This window comes from Clupea harengus, chromosome 2 (genome assembly GCF_900700415.2).
Source record: "Clupea harengus chromosome 2, Ch_v2.0.2, whole genome shotgun sequence".
NCBI lineage: Eukaryota > Metazoa > Chordata > Actinopteri > Clupeiformes > Clupeidae > Clupea > Clupea harengus.
In genome coordinates this window covers 24,904,848-24,919,790 of record NC_045153.1, presented here as the reverse complement: position 1 = coordinate 24,919,790, position 14,943 = coordinate 24,904,848, and the positions used below count along the sequence as shown (strand labels likewise).

General features: G+C 42.6%; 2 protein-coding genes across 3 annotated transcripts; one reads left to right on the top strand and one right to left on the bottom strand.

Moving 5' to 3' along the window:
• Positions 1-1,557: 1,557 nt before the first annotated feature.
• LOC105902647 (E3 ubiquitin-protein ligase rnf213-beta) lies at positions 1,558-3,613 on the top strand. Of its 2 annotated transcripts, none has more exons than XM_031558031.2 (2): positions 1,558-2,412; positions 2,838-3,613. In XM_031558031.2, exons 1-2 carry the CDS (start codon positions 1,647-1,649, stop codon positions 3,242-3,244), a joined length of 1,173 nt encoding a protein of 390 aa, XP_031413891.1. In that variant the 5' UTR covers positions 1,558-1,646; the 3' UTR covers positions 3,245-3,613. The 2 variants fall into 2 exon arrangements, with proteins under 2 accessions (XP_031413891.1, XP_031413897.1); XM_031558037.2 differs by having other exon boundaries at positions 1,563-2,412; positions 2,877-3,613.
• A 611-nt stretch (positions 3,614-4,224) lies between these two features.
• Positions 4,225-9,712, bottom strand: LOC105902687 (polypeptide N-acetylgalactosaminyltransferase 5). Its single transcript, XM_012830337.3, has 10 exons — positions 7,722-9,712; positions 7,469-7,635; positions 7,248-7,367; positions 6,978-7,113; positions 6,691-6,810; positions 6,425-6,542; positions 5,984-6,313; positions 5,550-5,630; positions 5,255-5,404; positions 4,225-4,925 (listed from the first exon to the last, which is right to left on the bottom strand). The coding sequence occupies exons 1-10, from the start codon at positions 8,900-8,902 to the stop codon at positions 4,785-4,787; spliced, it is 2,544 nt and encodes an 847-aa protein (XP_012685791.2). The 5' UTR covers positions 8,903-9,712; the 3' UTR covers positions 4,225-4,784.
• Positions 9,713-14,943: the final 5,231 nt, after the last annotated feature.

Below are 14,943 nucleotides of genomic sequence, written 5' to 3'. Positions count from 1 at the left end.
TAAGCATAATGTGTCAACCATTTTTTCTCAGTGCAAATAGGAGTTGAATAATTGTTGTAGGTTTAGAAATGGTTCTATATAATAGCAAAGTTTAAACCATACCATCCATAATCAACAGTCTGCCATAAAAACTCACAAGACTCCAGTCAATTAAAGATCTTTTAGTTGCTCTGTTCAAAGGTTCCATTTTATCCATAATCGGACATTCATGGTTCCATGCCAGATTCGGTGAAAATGAAAGGCACGAGGTAAATGAAATTCTCCTGCATAGGCCTTTTATGTAACAAAATGAATTAATTACAAAACTATTGACTCTAAAACTACAACACTCAGCCTGAAATCCTTAAACGTGGAACATGTGACTTCATGCAATGGCCCCTATGGACGTATGGTGCAGAGTTCACCATGGGCGGGTGTGCTACCTCTGCTTTACACCAATTTGACATGTAAACCTACAGGAGAATGTTAATCCAGGGTAAAAATATTTCCAGAAGAAGGTGGTCACTCAAGAAGGATTAAGCAACGGGACAATCGGCCCATTGGTTGTAGTGGAACAGACAAAAGGCCATTTATTGGCACAGCACAAAACCCCTGTTCTCCACTGGCCGGGGCTTGCTTATAGAATGCCATTGCAGGGAAGCACAAAAGCACTGCTTGCTTACAACTTTCCGTCATTAACATGCAACATGGCTCATCTCCTTACTCTTCTGCAGTAGAAGTGTTACAAAGGCATGAATGTTGACTGTGTCACCGGAATGGATGCTTCCACCAGCTGAGGATGACCAGAGCTGGACAGTGAATCAATCTACTTAAGAGGGTCTGAGAGGAATGAAATGAGTGAGACATCACTGGGCAGTAAGTGATTATTTGCTGCTGTTGTTGTTGTTGTTGTTGTTGTTGTTGTTATTGTTGTAAGGGCAACAAACAAGTCAAGCCACTTGGAAAAAAAGGGCGTCAAAGTGCGGCAAAAGTGATCGAACATGGCAGAGGTTGTGGCTCCTTCACTGGACCTTGAGAACGGCATGACAGCCCAAGTGGTGATTGTTGGTGGAATAACACTCAAGACCATCCAAACCCTGGGGGAGGCTAAGGACCACGGCGCTGCGGATGACGACGATGACTCAGTGTTTTACGACGCGGACGAGTTGCTACAGGAAAACAGAAGCAGTCTTGACCCAGTTGCCGCTTCCTGCAAAGAACTGACTCAGGCAGCAGCAGGTGGTGAGGATAGGGAGACATGTCTGCCTCACTGGGATGCTGACGGGTCAGAGCCACCAGTGCCGGCTGGAAGTGATGAGTTGCCAATACCCAATAGATGTTCTGACACAGAACTGTCAGCACATCCTCTCTGTCAGGAACAGGAAGAGGCAAATAGAACTCCATCTGATGAGAGAGAGAGTGAGTCATTAGGTTCTGAAAGTGCAGACTCAACTCAGCTTCTTGGCGATGAAACTGAGATGCTGGATCAGCCACAGAGTGGTGAACCTGTGTGCTCAGGAAATGAAGTAGCAGGTGAATCCCTCAGCTTTATAACTGCAGAGTCAACTCAACCTGTGTGTACAGAGAGCGGGAAACTGTCTGAGACTCAGGGCCATGATGATGAATCTAGGTGTCCTGAAACGGAGGAATCAGCTGAATCTTTAAGTATGGAGACAGCTATGTGTACTCAATCTTTGGTGGCTGAGAGTGAAGAATTGCCACAGCCTGAATGTAGAGATACAAATGCTGAGTCATCTTTGATAGAAGAGTCTAGTCAGTCTACATGCATTGAAAGTGGTGAATCAATTGAGTGTGCCTGTGGCACTGAAGAATCAGAACCAAAACTGAATCCAAAAGACGATACACCAGTCCTGTCTGTGTGTACTGAAAGTGGAGAAACAATCCAACCTTTGTGTGGCCACAAACAATCAGAACCACCTTTGTGTCAGGAAAGTGAGGAACTTGTTCCATCTTTGTGCTCAGAGAGTGGACAATCAACTCACTCAGGATCAATTAGTGACGGCGAAGGACTGGAACCGTCTCAGACCCAAGAAGGACAGCCTCTGTGCGAGGAATCGGCTCAGCCAGACACTCCTGCCAGCGTCCCAGAGGCAGCCAGCTGCCCGAGCCGCTCCCAGCCCATGACTGACAGCAGCGCCACGGTGCCCATCGCCGCCAGCAAGGACACCTGCTCCGCCAGCCTGACCAACCAGTGGGAGTTGGAGGAGACAGCGCCTGACGGTACCGCTCATCCCGCCGAGCTCCCGAGCGAGCACAACATGACAACCGAGGGAGAACACTCCGGAAGCCCTGAGCAGCTCACGTCGACCGAACCCCAGAGACTGATGTCTAAGGAGACGCAGACGGAGGTTCTGGGTGAGGCTTCTGCCACGTCTCAGACACAGCCTGATCAAGAGAAGACAGCTGTGGAAGGTAAGGCCTGCATTGTAAAAAGATAAAAAAATAAAAAAGATTAACTCAAGCCTAGTGTGTGCATTTCCCAGAAAATAGAATACATAGTGATTTGACAGAGAGTATATTTGTTCTGTTCATGTAGATAAAGCACAATTCCTCATATTCTACCTTTAATATCACTGATAAAAGCTGAAGCTTTAAGGTTTATAACTATTATGTATATAGACATGGCTTTATACTTTTTGCTAGTAGAACTTGAAACATCACTTTTAGAAAATACTTGGTTTGTGGTATAAACCCATGGACTTACATCTAATGCCAGCCGAGAGAATAATCAGATTACTGCGCTTAAACAAAGGTCTGGCCTGAAGACTTGTCTGACTGTGCCAATAAGTATTGTGTAGTACTTTCCACCTTGTAAGCCAAAGATGTCACTGTGTTAGTCAACAGTGCAGCTCACTGTGATCAAACATGCTGTACAGCTGCACAGGAGGAGCAGGCGGAGGGGACGACCCGTGGCGACGAGGCAGCAGACGCGGCGCCCGTACTCGGTGCCACGGGCGAGAGCCACAGGCCGAACGGAGGTCTGGAGAGTCCAGGCGATCGGACTTCAGGTGATGACCTCACCGGCGACAGCCAGGATGAAGTGGCAGATAACGAGGCACGGCAGAGCGACACCTCCGGCTCTGGCTCGTCTCCTTCGGGAGCCACACCCTCCACGACCCGCCGCAAGAAACCTCGGCAGAGCCACAGCTTCACCAAGTCCAAGTTCAGCACCGTCTCCTACCGCAAGATCCGCAGAGGCAACACCCGGCAGAGGATTGATGAGTTTGAGGCCATGAACATGTAGACTACATTCAAAGAGTATGCACTCACATATCCATATATGGTTAAAACCCTGGCAATTGGGTACCCACCACCATGACTAACTAGTAATGATTATTCAGTCATCTGGGAATAAGACCAATATAAATATGTGCCTTTTGCATGGTGACAGAAGCTTGTCTGGACAGAGATTTATATCTGAATATCAATCAGCGGATAAGATTTAAGTATGTTACACAGTCGACACGATATCCTGAACTGCAATACGTTATATAAGGTAGGATAGTGGTATACATAAGACCAAAATGGTTATGTAAATGCTATAAAGAAAACTAAGGCGTGTCATCCTACTTGTGAGCATTAACATGATGATTACAAATGGTAGTGGATATTATTTCGCTGTGTATGTGGTTTTTTGTATACCATGTTGGATACCATTTACCAGTGCATTTTCAATATCTATGTTTAGGCTGACTAGAGCAAAATTGGCAGTTGAGACAATTCATTCAGTTTTAGCATCTCAACTTGCAAGTAAAAGCTTCCAAAGAACAGGCCCAAATACTAATCTAATTTATTAGTAATTCAATATTAACAAATGAGAAGGCCCAAATGGCAATTTAAATCTTCACTTCAAAAATGTGTAATTATGTCAATAACTGGATGGTTTGTGGAAGAAACAATATTCTTTGAACACACAGAATCCTTCATGAAAACTATAGTGACAATAGCTCCCTCTAGTGTCTATTTTGGTTACTAAGCCCTGTGCAAATATTACCACTGGGGGAATGTGACTGAATGTTAAATGTTTAAACTTAAATGGTTAAATCAGAAAGGTCATTTTTAATCTAAAAATAATATAACTGCCATTATATAGTGTTGTAACATCATCCATCATCACAGTTTTACACATATCTTTAAGCCGTGCATTACACTACTCTAACAATGTCTCAGAGGAACATCAGAGTGCGTACTGAAGTACTGACAGCATAAACAAACCAAGAAGAATCACAAGGCACTATGGTTTAATAGAGCCAGTCTCCTGAACACATACACACCCACATTGTAAACATTTGTATTCCAGAGAGGGAGGCTCCAGTACAATATCCCAAAACTGTACTGATCTGAAAACAGAGGACCGTTTGCCCAGAATGAAAAAAATATATTGCTTTGGAAGTTGTACAACTTGGAGTTTTCAGGTTACTACACTTTAAAGAAAAAAATATTCTTGAAGAAAAATCACTACCACAGACCTGTGAATAATTTGTGAAAATCCACCAAAACAAGTGAACCCAAAAATAATCAATAAAGAAACATAAGCAGTCACTCAAATCACTCTGCTTTGGATAGCTACTCATTGTAGGGAGGAGGGTAAGAAGCAGAAGCCCACACGCACACTGCACAGTCCCAAAATTACCCTCACCATGTCATTACACCAGCAGCATGCATATTTGACTGACATTTAAGAGCTGTCTTTTGTAAGACTAAGGAAAATGCTCAATAGGAAAGAAAAATGGATGTCTCTGTGTTTTGGCAGCAGAAATCCACCAGTGTATTTCGTTTTTAAGTCACTGCGCATAGTTGTGTGTGAACTGCCACTTCTGCAGCTCACTGCCAGAGAAACAGTCCTTCACATAGATCCCGTCACCTTTGGACCCGGCCTCCAAACACATGCGGCGGGGATGGCTCTCCACGATAATGTGTTCTGCCTACAGAGAGAGGAACCGTGTTAGTCTGTCTGTGCAACCTCTGTGGGCTCTCTGAATCGGATTCCACAGCACCCTTATGTCTAGCAAGACAATACTGCAATGTTCAATACGGCTTTCCAAATAAACTGTGGAGTCCAGAGCTGCAAATAAACAGTCACTGGGATTTTAGTTCTTTTTTTATCCAGCGTGTGATATGACACACAAAATAAGACATTTTTATTATGAAAACATCCCTCGTAAGAAATAACGTTTTTAGAGAGTCTGGGTGGGAAACATGTGGGGAAAATAAAACAAAAATCACTGGGGAAGCAGTTATCAAGAGAACATACCAGAAGTTTATTGGAGTTGACCATCCAGCGCTGGTGGGTTTTGGTGTGGTCACACGGCTCTACGGTGACACGGTTTCCCAGGCCCTGTGGCACCACACAGAGGGCCTGCTGTCGGATCAACCTCAACCAGGTGTAGTTAAAGTGCTGGTTCTGAACAGAGGAGAGAAAACGCTCATTGAATCACAGCCACAAGCACACAATTGTATTGATACTTCTATTTTAGTTGTCCCAATGTTAAGGATCAGAAAGTAGAATTGGCTTGTGTTATTAAATGAAATCCTGAACTCTCCATTACCTGGTTGCTAAGATCACAGGTTGCAAAAAGGAGGGTTCTATTCTGTAAGGCCAGACATTTTCTAGTTCCAAGATTAAAAACCTGAGGGAAGAAATGGTGATCATAGTTAGCAACGACTCAACAGGGAGATCAACAACTGTTAAGGGAAGTCTAATCAGAAAGGGCGTGATGACATGTAGATTACAAATCCAGAAAAACAAGGCGTTTGCCAAATACAGTCAAGGCGACAGAACAGCACTGCCACAGTTGTTCTTGCCGTCCGAGAAAAGGACTCTTTTGTCTTGTTAAAAAACAATGACACTGTCTCTTTGTGCTCATCCGTGTCACAAGCCACCAGATGCAAATAAACAACAACATGGACTCCTGCTAAAAGAAAGACAACTTAATGTCCGACATGAAAAACAAATTTGTACAACACTGTCTTGTGCACTTACCAGTCCTTCCGCCTTGACTAGCGGAGCTTCCATGTCTGGGTAGATGTTCTCCAAGTACCACTTGAAGCTCTTGCACTTGAGCTTCTCTCTAAGCTGAACCTGCTCTGTGAGGTTCCCAATGTTGATCACAGACTTGTCCAGCAGATGGTGGTAGCCATGGCCGTAGAACAGCTCTTTGTACTCATCCAGCCACACCTCAGCCACCCTGGCCAGGTTACGCTCCACTGTTTTCTGCCTATCTTTGGGGAACTTGTAGGGGTTTTGGCCACGGAAAATATGACCGACTCTGGAGCAAGGGATTATCTCGATTTCTCCTCCACACATCCAGATCTGTGCAAAATGACATCAGTGAGGAAAACGGAGTAGCTGATAACATAGAAGTACTCTTGCTATAGGCCACACTGCTGTCATTTAACAAAACATAGCACATCATAAAATTACCTTGAATGAAATTTCCATGTTCTCACCACCCCACACATCTAGACCTGGGTCATACGATCCCAGCTCATAAAAGTACTTCTTATCAATAGAGAAGAGACCTCCTGCCATAACAGGACACCTAAGAAACAAGTGAGACAAAAACAGAGTCAACATATCACGGTGTTGGAGCATTCCTGGTTATTTGTATGTAAAATTCAACATTCCATTTAACTTAATAAATTCTCATTGAATACCTTACAAACAAAAAAACAGAGATGAAATGTTACCTGAGAGGATCACTATCCCTCATGTGGTTCTTCTTGATGACATCTTCAGGTAGGGTACTCCACCCAAACACCAAGGGCCATTTAAAAATGCCTCTTTGGAAATTGTCAACCTGGACATAACTGCACAAACAGCACAAGTCAGACTAAAAATATTTCCTTCAAGTGAAACAAAACTCTGGTCAAACTCAGAAAGTATAATAAGTAATAATATAAGTATAATCATATATTTAATCTAATCTCTGCCAATGCATTCTCTGCTCATCCCAGTATGAATGATGATTGGTTACCTCATATCTTTGTCACTAATGACTTCAATAACTGGACAGGCAACTTTCCGTCGGTCCAAGTAAACTCTTTCAAGCAGGGGTTCCAACCAGCCTATATTGCACTCAATGTGAGAGTCCAGAAAGGTTAACACATCACCTGAAAGAAAAGGGAAGAAACACTCTACATTCAGAAGACAGCTAAATTAACACTAACTAAATTAACACTATTCTGACTAACACATCAGAATAAAGATCTAATTTTGCTTGTAAGAATAATTTAAAAAAAAGTACCAGTGGCCTGTGCAGCCCCTGCAAGCCGAGCTCTTATCAAACCCTCCCTTTCCTTCAGACGGATGATCCGCACTTTAGGAAACTGGGCCATGTAGATGTCTAATGGTTCCTTCAAGGAGTCTATGGGGAAGAAAGCACAGAGAAAAATCTGAGTTTCCACTTCATCTAACACATCAACAGAGGCTTTGTTCACAAAGCTCACATGTGGGTCATACACCTACTTTTGGTGCTGAAGTCATCTACCAGGATGATCTCCTTGAGCAAGTGGGGTGGTGAGCGATTGAGCACACTGTGAACAGACCTGAGCAGCGTGGACCACACCTCGTCCACAAAGCAGAAGATCACACTTGTGGTCGGCAGCTCATCGTGAACCACGTTCTCGGAACACCTAAACAAAATAATGGTCTGAACTCAACAGACTTTACAACAGCCAGCAGCATCAATACATCACATAGAGGCTGTCATTATACTCACAACGCAGGGCGGGTGTCTGGGATAGATCGGTCCACAGGGATCTGGTCACTCAAGTATACGTTGAAATACCCTTCGTTCCAGCGGTTCTGCACCTCATGCTCTTTGTCCTTTGGTACAGATGCTGCTTGTCCAAACTGACCCACTGCTCGAGCATCTCTGGGCTTCAGTGTCATATCCACGGCCTTCACTTTGTGGAGTCCTCCTTTTTTTTTAACGGGAGCTTGTTTAGCTTGACTGGGTTCCACATTTTGAACCTTGGGCTTTGGAGTGAGCTGGATTTGGAAATTTATGGGATGAGGGTCACTCTTGTTTAGAAATCCTGCGTTCTGTTGGGCCTTACTGAGAGTTCCATCAACCAGCAAGTCAGGCTTGGATGGCACCTTTGTATCATTTTTGGACGGATGTTGTAGGCTTGGTTTAGCAGTTTCACTGGCCTTTTTATGTGAAGTGAAGTTTAGGTTTTCTTCATGTTTCTCCTTAAGCATGCTCCCCGTTTTAACTGCTTTGAATTCTGGTACTTTTGTAATGACACGCCTTTCTTCCTGAACACCAGATGGCGCTTTGGTTAACGCTGGATCTTTGACTTTTGACAAAATCACCTTCTGAGGAGTTTCCTTCGCTACTGTGCCTTTAATCGTTAGAGTTACTGCTTTGGGAAATCTGGCTTTGTCCGAGCTTGACACATTCACTGTTTTGGAAATATTAAAAGTTGACTCCTTGTAAGGAGACTTCACGATTCCACGTCCATGTAAACCGTCAAGTACATGGTTTACTGGGATTTTTGTGTCACTTTTCGCCGAATGTAAAGTTACTCTGTCGGGTTTTGGGTGTGCAGCATTCTGTGCAACATTGTGTTCCTTAATGTCAGGCTTCTGTTTCATACGATACACTTCACCCATATTCTTCCCGTATTTCTTTGAATTTTTAACATTGTTCCCCAAGTCTACGGGTACTTTCTGCACTGGGTGTTTGAATAGTCTGTTTTCTACATGTGTTCGGCTCGTGGCCTGTCTTTTCAAAGCAGCTCTTTCTTTTACTACAAGCTCTTTCAAAAGTTCACTGTTCACATCATTGATTGATATTCGAAGTGCTGCCATGTCAAAAAGAAGCCAAATTACAGATGCCACGAAAACGAATGCGAGAACCCTCCCACTGCCACGAAAGTATTTCCTTATTTTCATTTTGACGACACATTTAGTATCCAAACAGGCTATTTCAACTCCTTCAAGCAGTGACTTCTGCAATGCAAAACTTCACTCCTACCTTCGGAGACATGTCTGCGTGGCATTGCACTCAGGCCAGCTTACTTAAGGCAACTGTGGTCAAACGCTCCTTGAAAATTACATGAACACTTAAAAGTTTTAGCATTCAATGAGTTCGTCAATGAGGTAGCAAATCTGTCGAGTGGTAAAATAATGTGCTGTACTGACTTGATAGCTACCTCCTGAAGTTCCGAGTTGTTCTTGAATTGTTGCATAGTTTGTTGCATTCGACATTCGAATTCAGCTGTTTACTCTGCATTCGACATTCGCAGTTTTCCATTCCTCTTAAGGTGCCAACCATGTTACCACTACTGACTATGCAGCATATCGATCCTAATTATCCTGCCATGTATCCACAGACAGAGAAGATTCCCTTACTGACGAGTGCCAGTCAGTCATAGGACAACTCACAGTGACTCAAGGAGGCAGTTCCTGGATGTACGTTAACGTCCGCCTCGAGAGTAGCCTACCACGTAGGACATGTGAACTGGGTATGTTAAACAAACGACTGGAATAGGAGTGGCAGAGTCAACAGAAAGTAAAACCTGTCGAAATCTGCTTATCAGGCCGTCGGAGAGTGGATCAACGCGTTAGACTACGATAAACTAAGATAAACCTTTTTTCGCTCAATCTTGTGTGTGCGTGCGCGCGCGTGCGTGTGTGTTTCGAGGGCAAGGAGAGGAGATGTCAGTTCAAGTTAGCTGACAGAGACATCATTATTTACCACTACTGCCGACAGAGACATCATTATTTCACTTTGTCACCTGGAGCCTCTCCTAAGGTCCTCTTCGCCCATTGAGATGACTCCCCTGGTGTGGCGCTTTTGGCAGCAATGTGGGTGCCCTTTCATTTTTATGTATGTGAATTGATTGGCCTCAGGTATTGCCTCAAGGCAACAAAAAGCCCAGCTTGCTTACACCCTTGCAGGCTTATTTTGTCCCCTGAAAATAATCAAATTGATGTCCATTGCTAATAATGTCAACTCCTGCATGCGGAGGTTAATGGAGTTACTTATGTTGCTGGTAAAAATATTTTTCTTAATTGCATGAAAAATTAATCCCTGTGGCATGAAAGTGTAATCCCTGCCTTGTAAAGACTATATTAATGTAAGTGATTCTGTTTATGTATTGGATTAGTTGACAGCATGGGAGACATCAGTGGAGACTATTTTCTATGATGAAGGTGACAGGTAATGTCAAATTTAGATAGACACATGTGGGATGGGCCCAGTGTAGTTAGCATTGTATCTTTGTAACATGCTAATCAGACCCTGGAATTGAAATTACAACAGTTGGTCTGTAATTTGCATAGAGGTCATGTTTTGCTAATATGTCTCTTGTTGAATCAGACAGCCAGCAAGACTATGGTTAAGTCTGACCCACTGACATTTCCAGCTTCAAATTATGCACAATGTGTGAATTAAATTAATTAGAGAATTCATTAAGAAATATGGCTTGCGGAAATGAGTGTAATATTTAGTTATGGGAGGTAATTTTCTTTCATTGTTGAGGCTAATTTGTTTCATAACATTTCCTGCGGTAGTTTGTCTCCATGTTAACTATGATGTATGTAATTTGTTAGCATTTTAATTAATTATGATAAAATTTTACTGAATGTACCGCTTGTTTGGACAGATGGTTCCCATCAGGGAGACCTTTGCACAATTAGTTCGAAATCAATTTCTTCCTTTTTTGCTCTTTGTAGCTCATTTCAGTCGCATGGGGGAAATGTGCATGCTATTTCACAACTATATCCAGCTGTGAATTCACATTATGGCCAATGATCTGCCATTTTTCTTATGGTACTCAAGTCCACTGAATGAATCTGACATTTTAATAGCTGTTAGTAAGCTCCAGGAACTCAGTTTAAATGGCTAATTTAGCTACGTCAGAATGGTTCCAATGCAGGCAAATCCAATGTATGTATTCTTTTTTATGTTTAAACAGTGCCACTGAATGTAGTTGGCCTGTCAATCACAGCTTCACAGTTCAGCTGCCAATTTGCAGGAATCATTCACACCAAAGAAAGATTAGAGAGCATTTCTTGAGGGTAAATAACATACTCGATTGAATAAAGTGATGGAGGAAGAATGGAAGTATGAACATGCATTTTCAGGTATCAGCCCAAGATTCATGAAGCTTAACACAACAGACTTAGTGTTCTCAGTGTTATCCAACTGCAATTTAATCAGTCAGAATGTCTTTGTGCGATAATTCTTAGTCAGTAGATAGGACTCTGATGAAAGAAATTGATATTGTTTTTCAACAGTTCAGTACTGCTTTGAAACCACAAGATGGAGCCTTTGTTCTTTTTATCTTATTAGTCAGGCCTTTGATGTGAAGGTCAGAGTCATGCTTGGACCATCCATATTTGATTCGGATTTAACAGAATTAAAACAAAAAATGACATTTACAAAAGTTATATCATCCTGAAACAGTTGCTTAAAGAACACCAGGAAAACATCATATTTGAAAGATATTAAGTTTACTATCTGTGAAACGTCAACTGATACCAACATACTTGTAGAGCTTGTAGTATTCATAATGTGTGTAATGTTGCAGTGTCACATAAATGTAAGATAAGCAGACATATACAGAACTGGGCTGAATCCATAATGAGAATGATAATTGAGAGCCATCTTTGATTGCCTTCATATTTTGTGATATAAGGAAAAAAAGGAGAGATAGTGTGCAGAATATAAGGGACAGCTCATCTATGGCAACACAGTTAGTAGTAAGTGGTAGATCTGTAGCTGCTCTTAAGCTGCAGCACTGTGAAAGATCACTATCAGTTTGAAACCAGTGGCCACTTGGCGTGGCACCAGGGCTAAATGTCAGGATGTAATGGCTCTCTGGACGCGGGCACACCGAGTGGACATGGAGCCTGCTGCCCCCTCCAGTGCCCTGCAGCTAGTCTCTGGGCCTCAGGCAGCTCAGGGCCCAAAGGCTCTCAAGTGAAAAGTTTCAACAACTCTCACTTTCAACAAGTCACTGTGTCTTTACCGCATGGATTGCTGTCAGTAAGTTGTCGGTTCACTGCAGCGACTCAAATTTGTTTTAAGGGATTTATTTATTGGTGATTTTACTCAAATGGAACAAAAAAGGTATTCCTGTATTTTTAATGTGTTTAAGTCATGCAGACATGCAAATCGTGTTTGATTTATCAAATTTATCTGCATTCCAAAGACACTTCTATTGCTTTAGACATTCTTCTCTATGTGAGAATGTTCTATCCAAAGATAATAAACCACTGGCAGAAAAGAGAAGGCTAGAGAGAGGGAAGAGAGAGAAAGGAGAGAGGGAAGAGAGAGAAAGGCGAGAGAGAGAGGCCTGGATCTTTGTAAATGAATGCAGGAAGACACCCAGTTTTCAGGAACTTGACTTCTTTTGTTAAATTTGTATGAAGCCTATTGGCAAACACGCCTTTTTATTATCTCTGCCATGCAACGGCGATGAGCGCACATTGTATCTAAATTAACTTTCTCTATTCCCCCCGTAAATGAAATCAATTCCAGCCTTTATGTTACTTTTCGTATGGCTTTTGTCTTGTTGCGAAATCTTTTCTCTTTCTCCTCCATTCATCTGTTTTGCCCTTTCCTTGATCTGATAGCATTAAACATATAATTAAGTCATAAAGGAGGTAACTGATGAGTGGAGCAGATGGTAATTGCGTCCTACATTTGAATGAAATGATATGCATTGCTACAATTTACAGCCTTCGGCTCATATTTTATTCAGCAACCTTTTATCTCTTTTCCCTCCGAATTATTCTGCAATAAATTTAGCCATCTTATCAATAGCAGGAGTGATAGTGGCAGGAACATAGAGCAAAGGGAGGAAGAAAAAAAAAGAAAAGGGAAAAAAATGAACCTCCAACATTTTATGCAATTTAAAATAATTTTCCATAATAAAGGACTTATCAGCGTTGGTCTATCACAGTGAAGGGGCTGGCTGGTCTTGTTTCTTGTAAGTCGTCTTCTGGTCTGTTGACAGCATGACACTCTCTTCCTGGTTTTCACTAGACTTGTCAGGAGACTGGAGGGAAAGTTCCGGAGCCTGTCTCATCGGAGACTCATAAACACGAGACAGTCATTTGGACCCAGACCAAGGCATTCCATCTCAGTGCTCTTAAGCACTTGTCAGAGGTACATTAAGTTGCACTAAACATGCCGGTTTGAACTGTTTCAGAGGAGATGATAGGGCTGTTATATGCCATATGCCTGTCCTCACTACATCAATGAGTCTTCCACAGATTTATATCAGCTCGCGTGATCATTTTAACTTTGGGCTTTTTGTTTGCTCTTCCTGGTGAGTGGTGTAAAATAGTCTACCTGTTTCACAGCAACAGAATATGGGCAATGCTGGTCATCATATTCTTTATATTATCTTAGAATTCAAAGGTATGTTTTTGCATGTGATTAGTGTATTAATTTACATCCACTGACTGATGTTGTACATGCATATTCAAAAGCCAGTCTACATATATAGATAGATAGATACATACATAAATACATATGTACATACATACATACACACAGTATATACATATATTTACTTATACCATTTCTACTAGTACAAGGTTTTTGGGAGTATAAACAGTGCCCACCTGACTGTTCTGTCATGACAGAACTATTGAGTGATAGGGAATTGAGTGTTGTAGTGCTGGGGGTGTCATGCCACCTTCTGCATGAAGCACTTCCTGCAGTCTGTGGAATGACTGGGAGAGATTTGGGCTCCTGATGTGATATTGGATGATAACACGGTCCAGTATGAAGCCCTCTGCACACAGTGGATCTCCACTGCACTGTATTTTCATGGCATAACATTGGTTCATCATTCACACTGTCCCATACACCAGGGTCTGCTTGTTAGATATGCCCTTTCGCTGAATGAGACACTACCTTTTGATATTATTTGAAAAGGAAGTGAATACGCTGTTAGCGTTAAGCTGCGCTACAGTCAGCAGACTTGCTTGTCGTTTAAGCCAATTTTTGTAAAGGATTATCCACTCTGGCTCCCTCGAGACTGCCTCCTCCATCCCTCCTATGCCAACTGTCTCCACTGGTGTTCACTTCTACCTGACAGTCTCTGCTTACTGTAGCCAGTACAATATCTTACGAGACCAGAGAGGGGAGACTATATCACATATAGGTTCAAAGGTACGCTGGAGTGAATTTTCTCCACCGATGTTCTTCATGTTCTTGGCCTTTCTTTCTCTGTCTTTTGTGGCTAGGAGGTGGTGCCCCATGTACAGTAGGGCTTGTGTTGTGGCGGAAACTTTTTTTGTTGTTTGTTTTGGCTTACAAATTCGCTGCCAGTGGGATGATGCCAGGAAGGTCTAGGGGTCCCATTGACATGCTTCTCCTCCCCATGCTCCCCTGTGCAGTGCTGGCCTCCGCTGATACTTGAGGATGGGTAAAAGGGGCTGATATAGGTTTAATTCTCCTGTTCCAACGACCTGCCAAGCACCACTGCATGCCAGCTGGAAGGCTTATACCAAAAAAGGGGGGAAACATTTTACAGGCACAGAGAGTCGCGCACACACTCGCGTGTTCGCACAGACACACACACACACATAGACACATAGACACATAGACAAGTACACACTGGCACACATACACACCCAGATAAGATATGTCTGAGGAGTTGCTAGGTGCCTCAGAATTGTATTGTGCACCTGGGGCAGTTAACGTTTAGTCATGGCACGGGTCCATTACCTTTAAGTACAAGTGCTTATGTTTGCTGGCCTGCTTTTACAGCCCCTCCAGCTGCAGGAAGGGAATCCACTCCGGGTGACTTGCTTGTATTTATTGATGGCTCTTGAGTTTCCTGTAAGGGTTGGGGGGGCAGAAAAGAAAAAGATAATGCTTTTGATCGATCAGCATGAACAAATTTCATTTGCGGGATCAATAACAGTTTACAGTTGACAGAGCCAAATAACTACATTTATTTCCTCCGTGT

Bases quoted from the DNA above. Each gene is read 5' to 3' on its own strand.
- LOC105902647 (XM_031558031.2), top strand. From the start codon at position 1,647: ATGGAGACAGCTATGTGTACTCAATCTTTGGTGGCTGAGAGTGAAGAA. The intron at 2,413-2,837 runs GTAAGGCCTGCA...TCACTGTGTTAG, and splicing joins AGAGAAGACAGCTGTGGAAG to TCAACAGTGCAGCTCACTGT.
- LOC105902687 (XM_012830337.3), bottom strand. From the start codon at position 8,902: ATGAAAATAAGGAAATACTTTCGTGGCAGTGGGAGGGTTCTCGCATTC. The intron at 6,811-6,977 runs GTAACCAATCAT...CTGTTTGTGCAG, and splicing joins ATTAGTGACAAAGATATGAG to TTATGTCCAGGTTGACAATT. The intron at 6,314-6,424 runs GTAATTTTATGA...CATTTTGCACAG, and splicing joins ACATGGAAATTTCATTCAAG to ATCTGGATGTGTGGAGGAGA.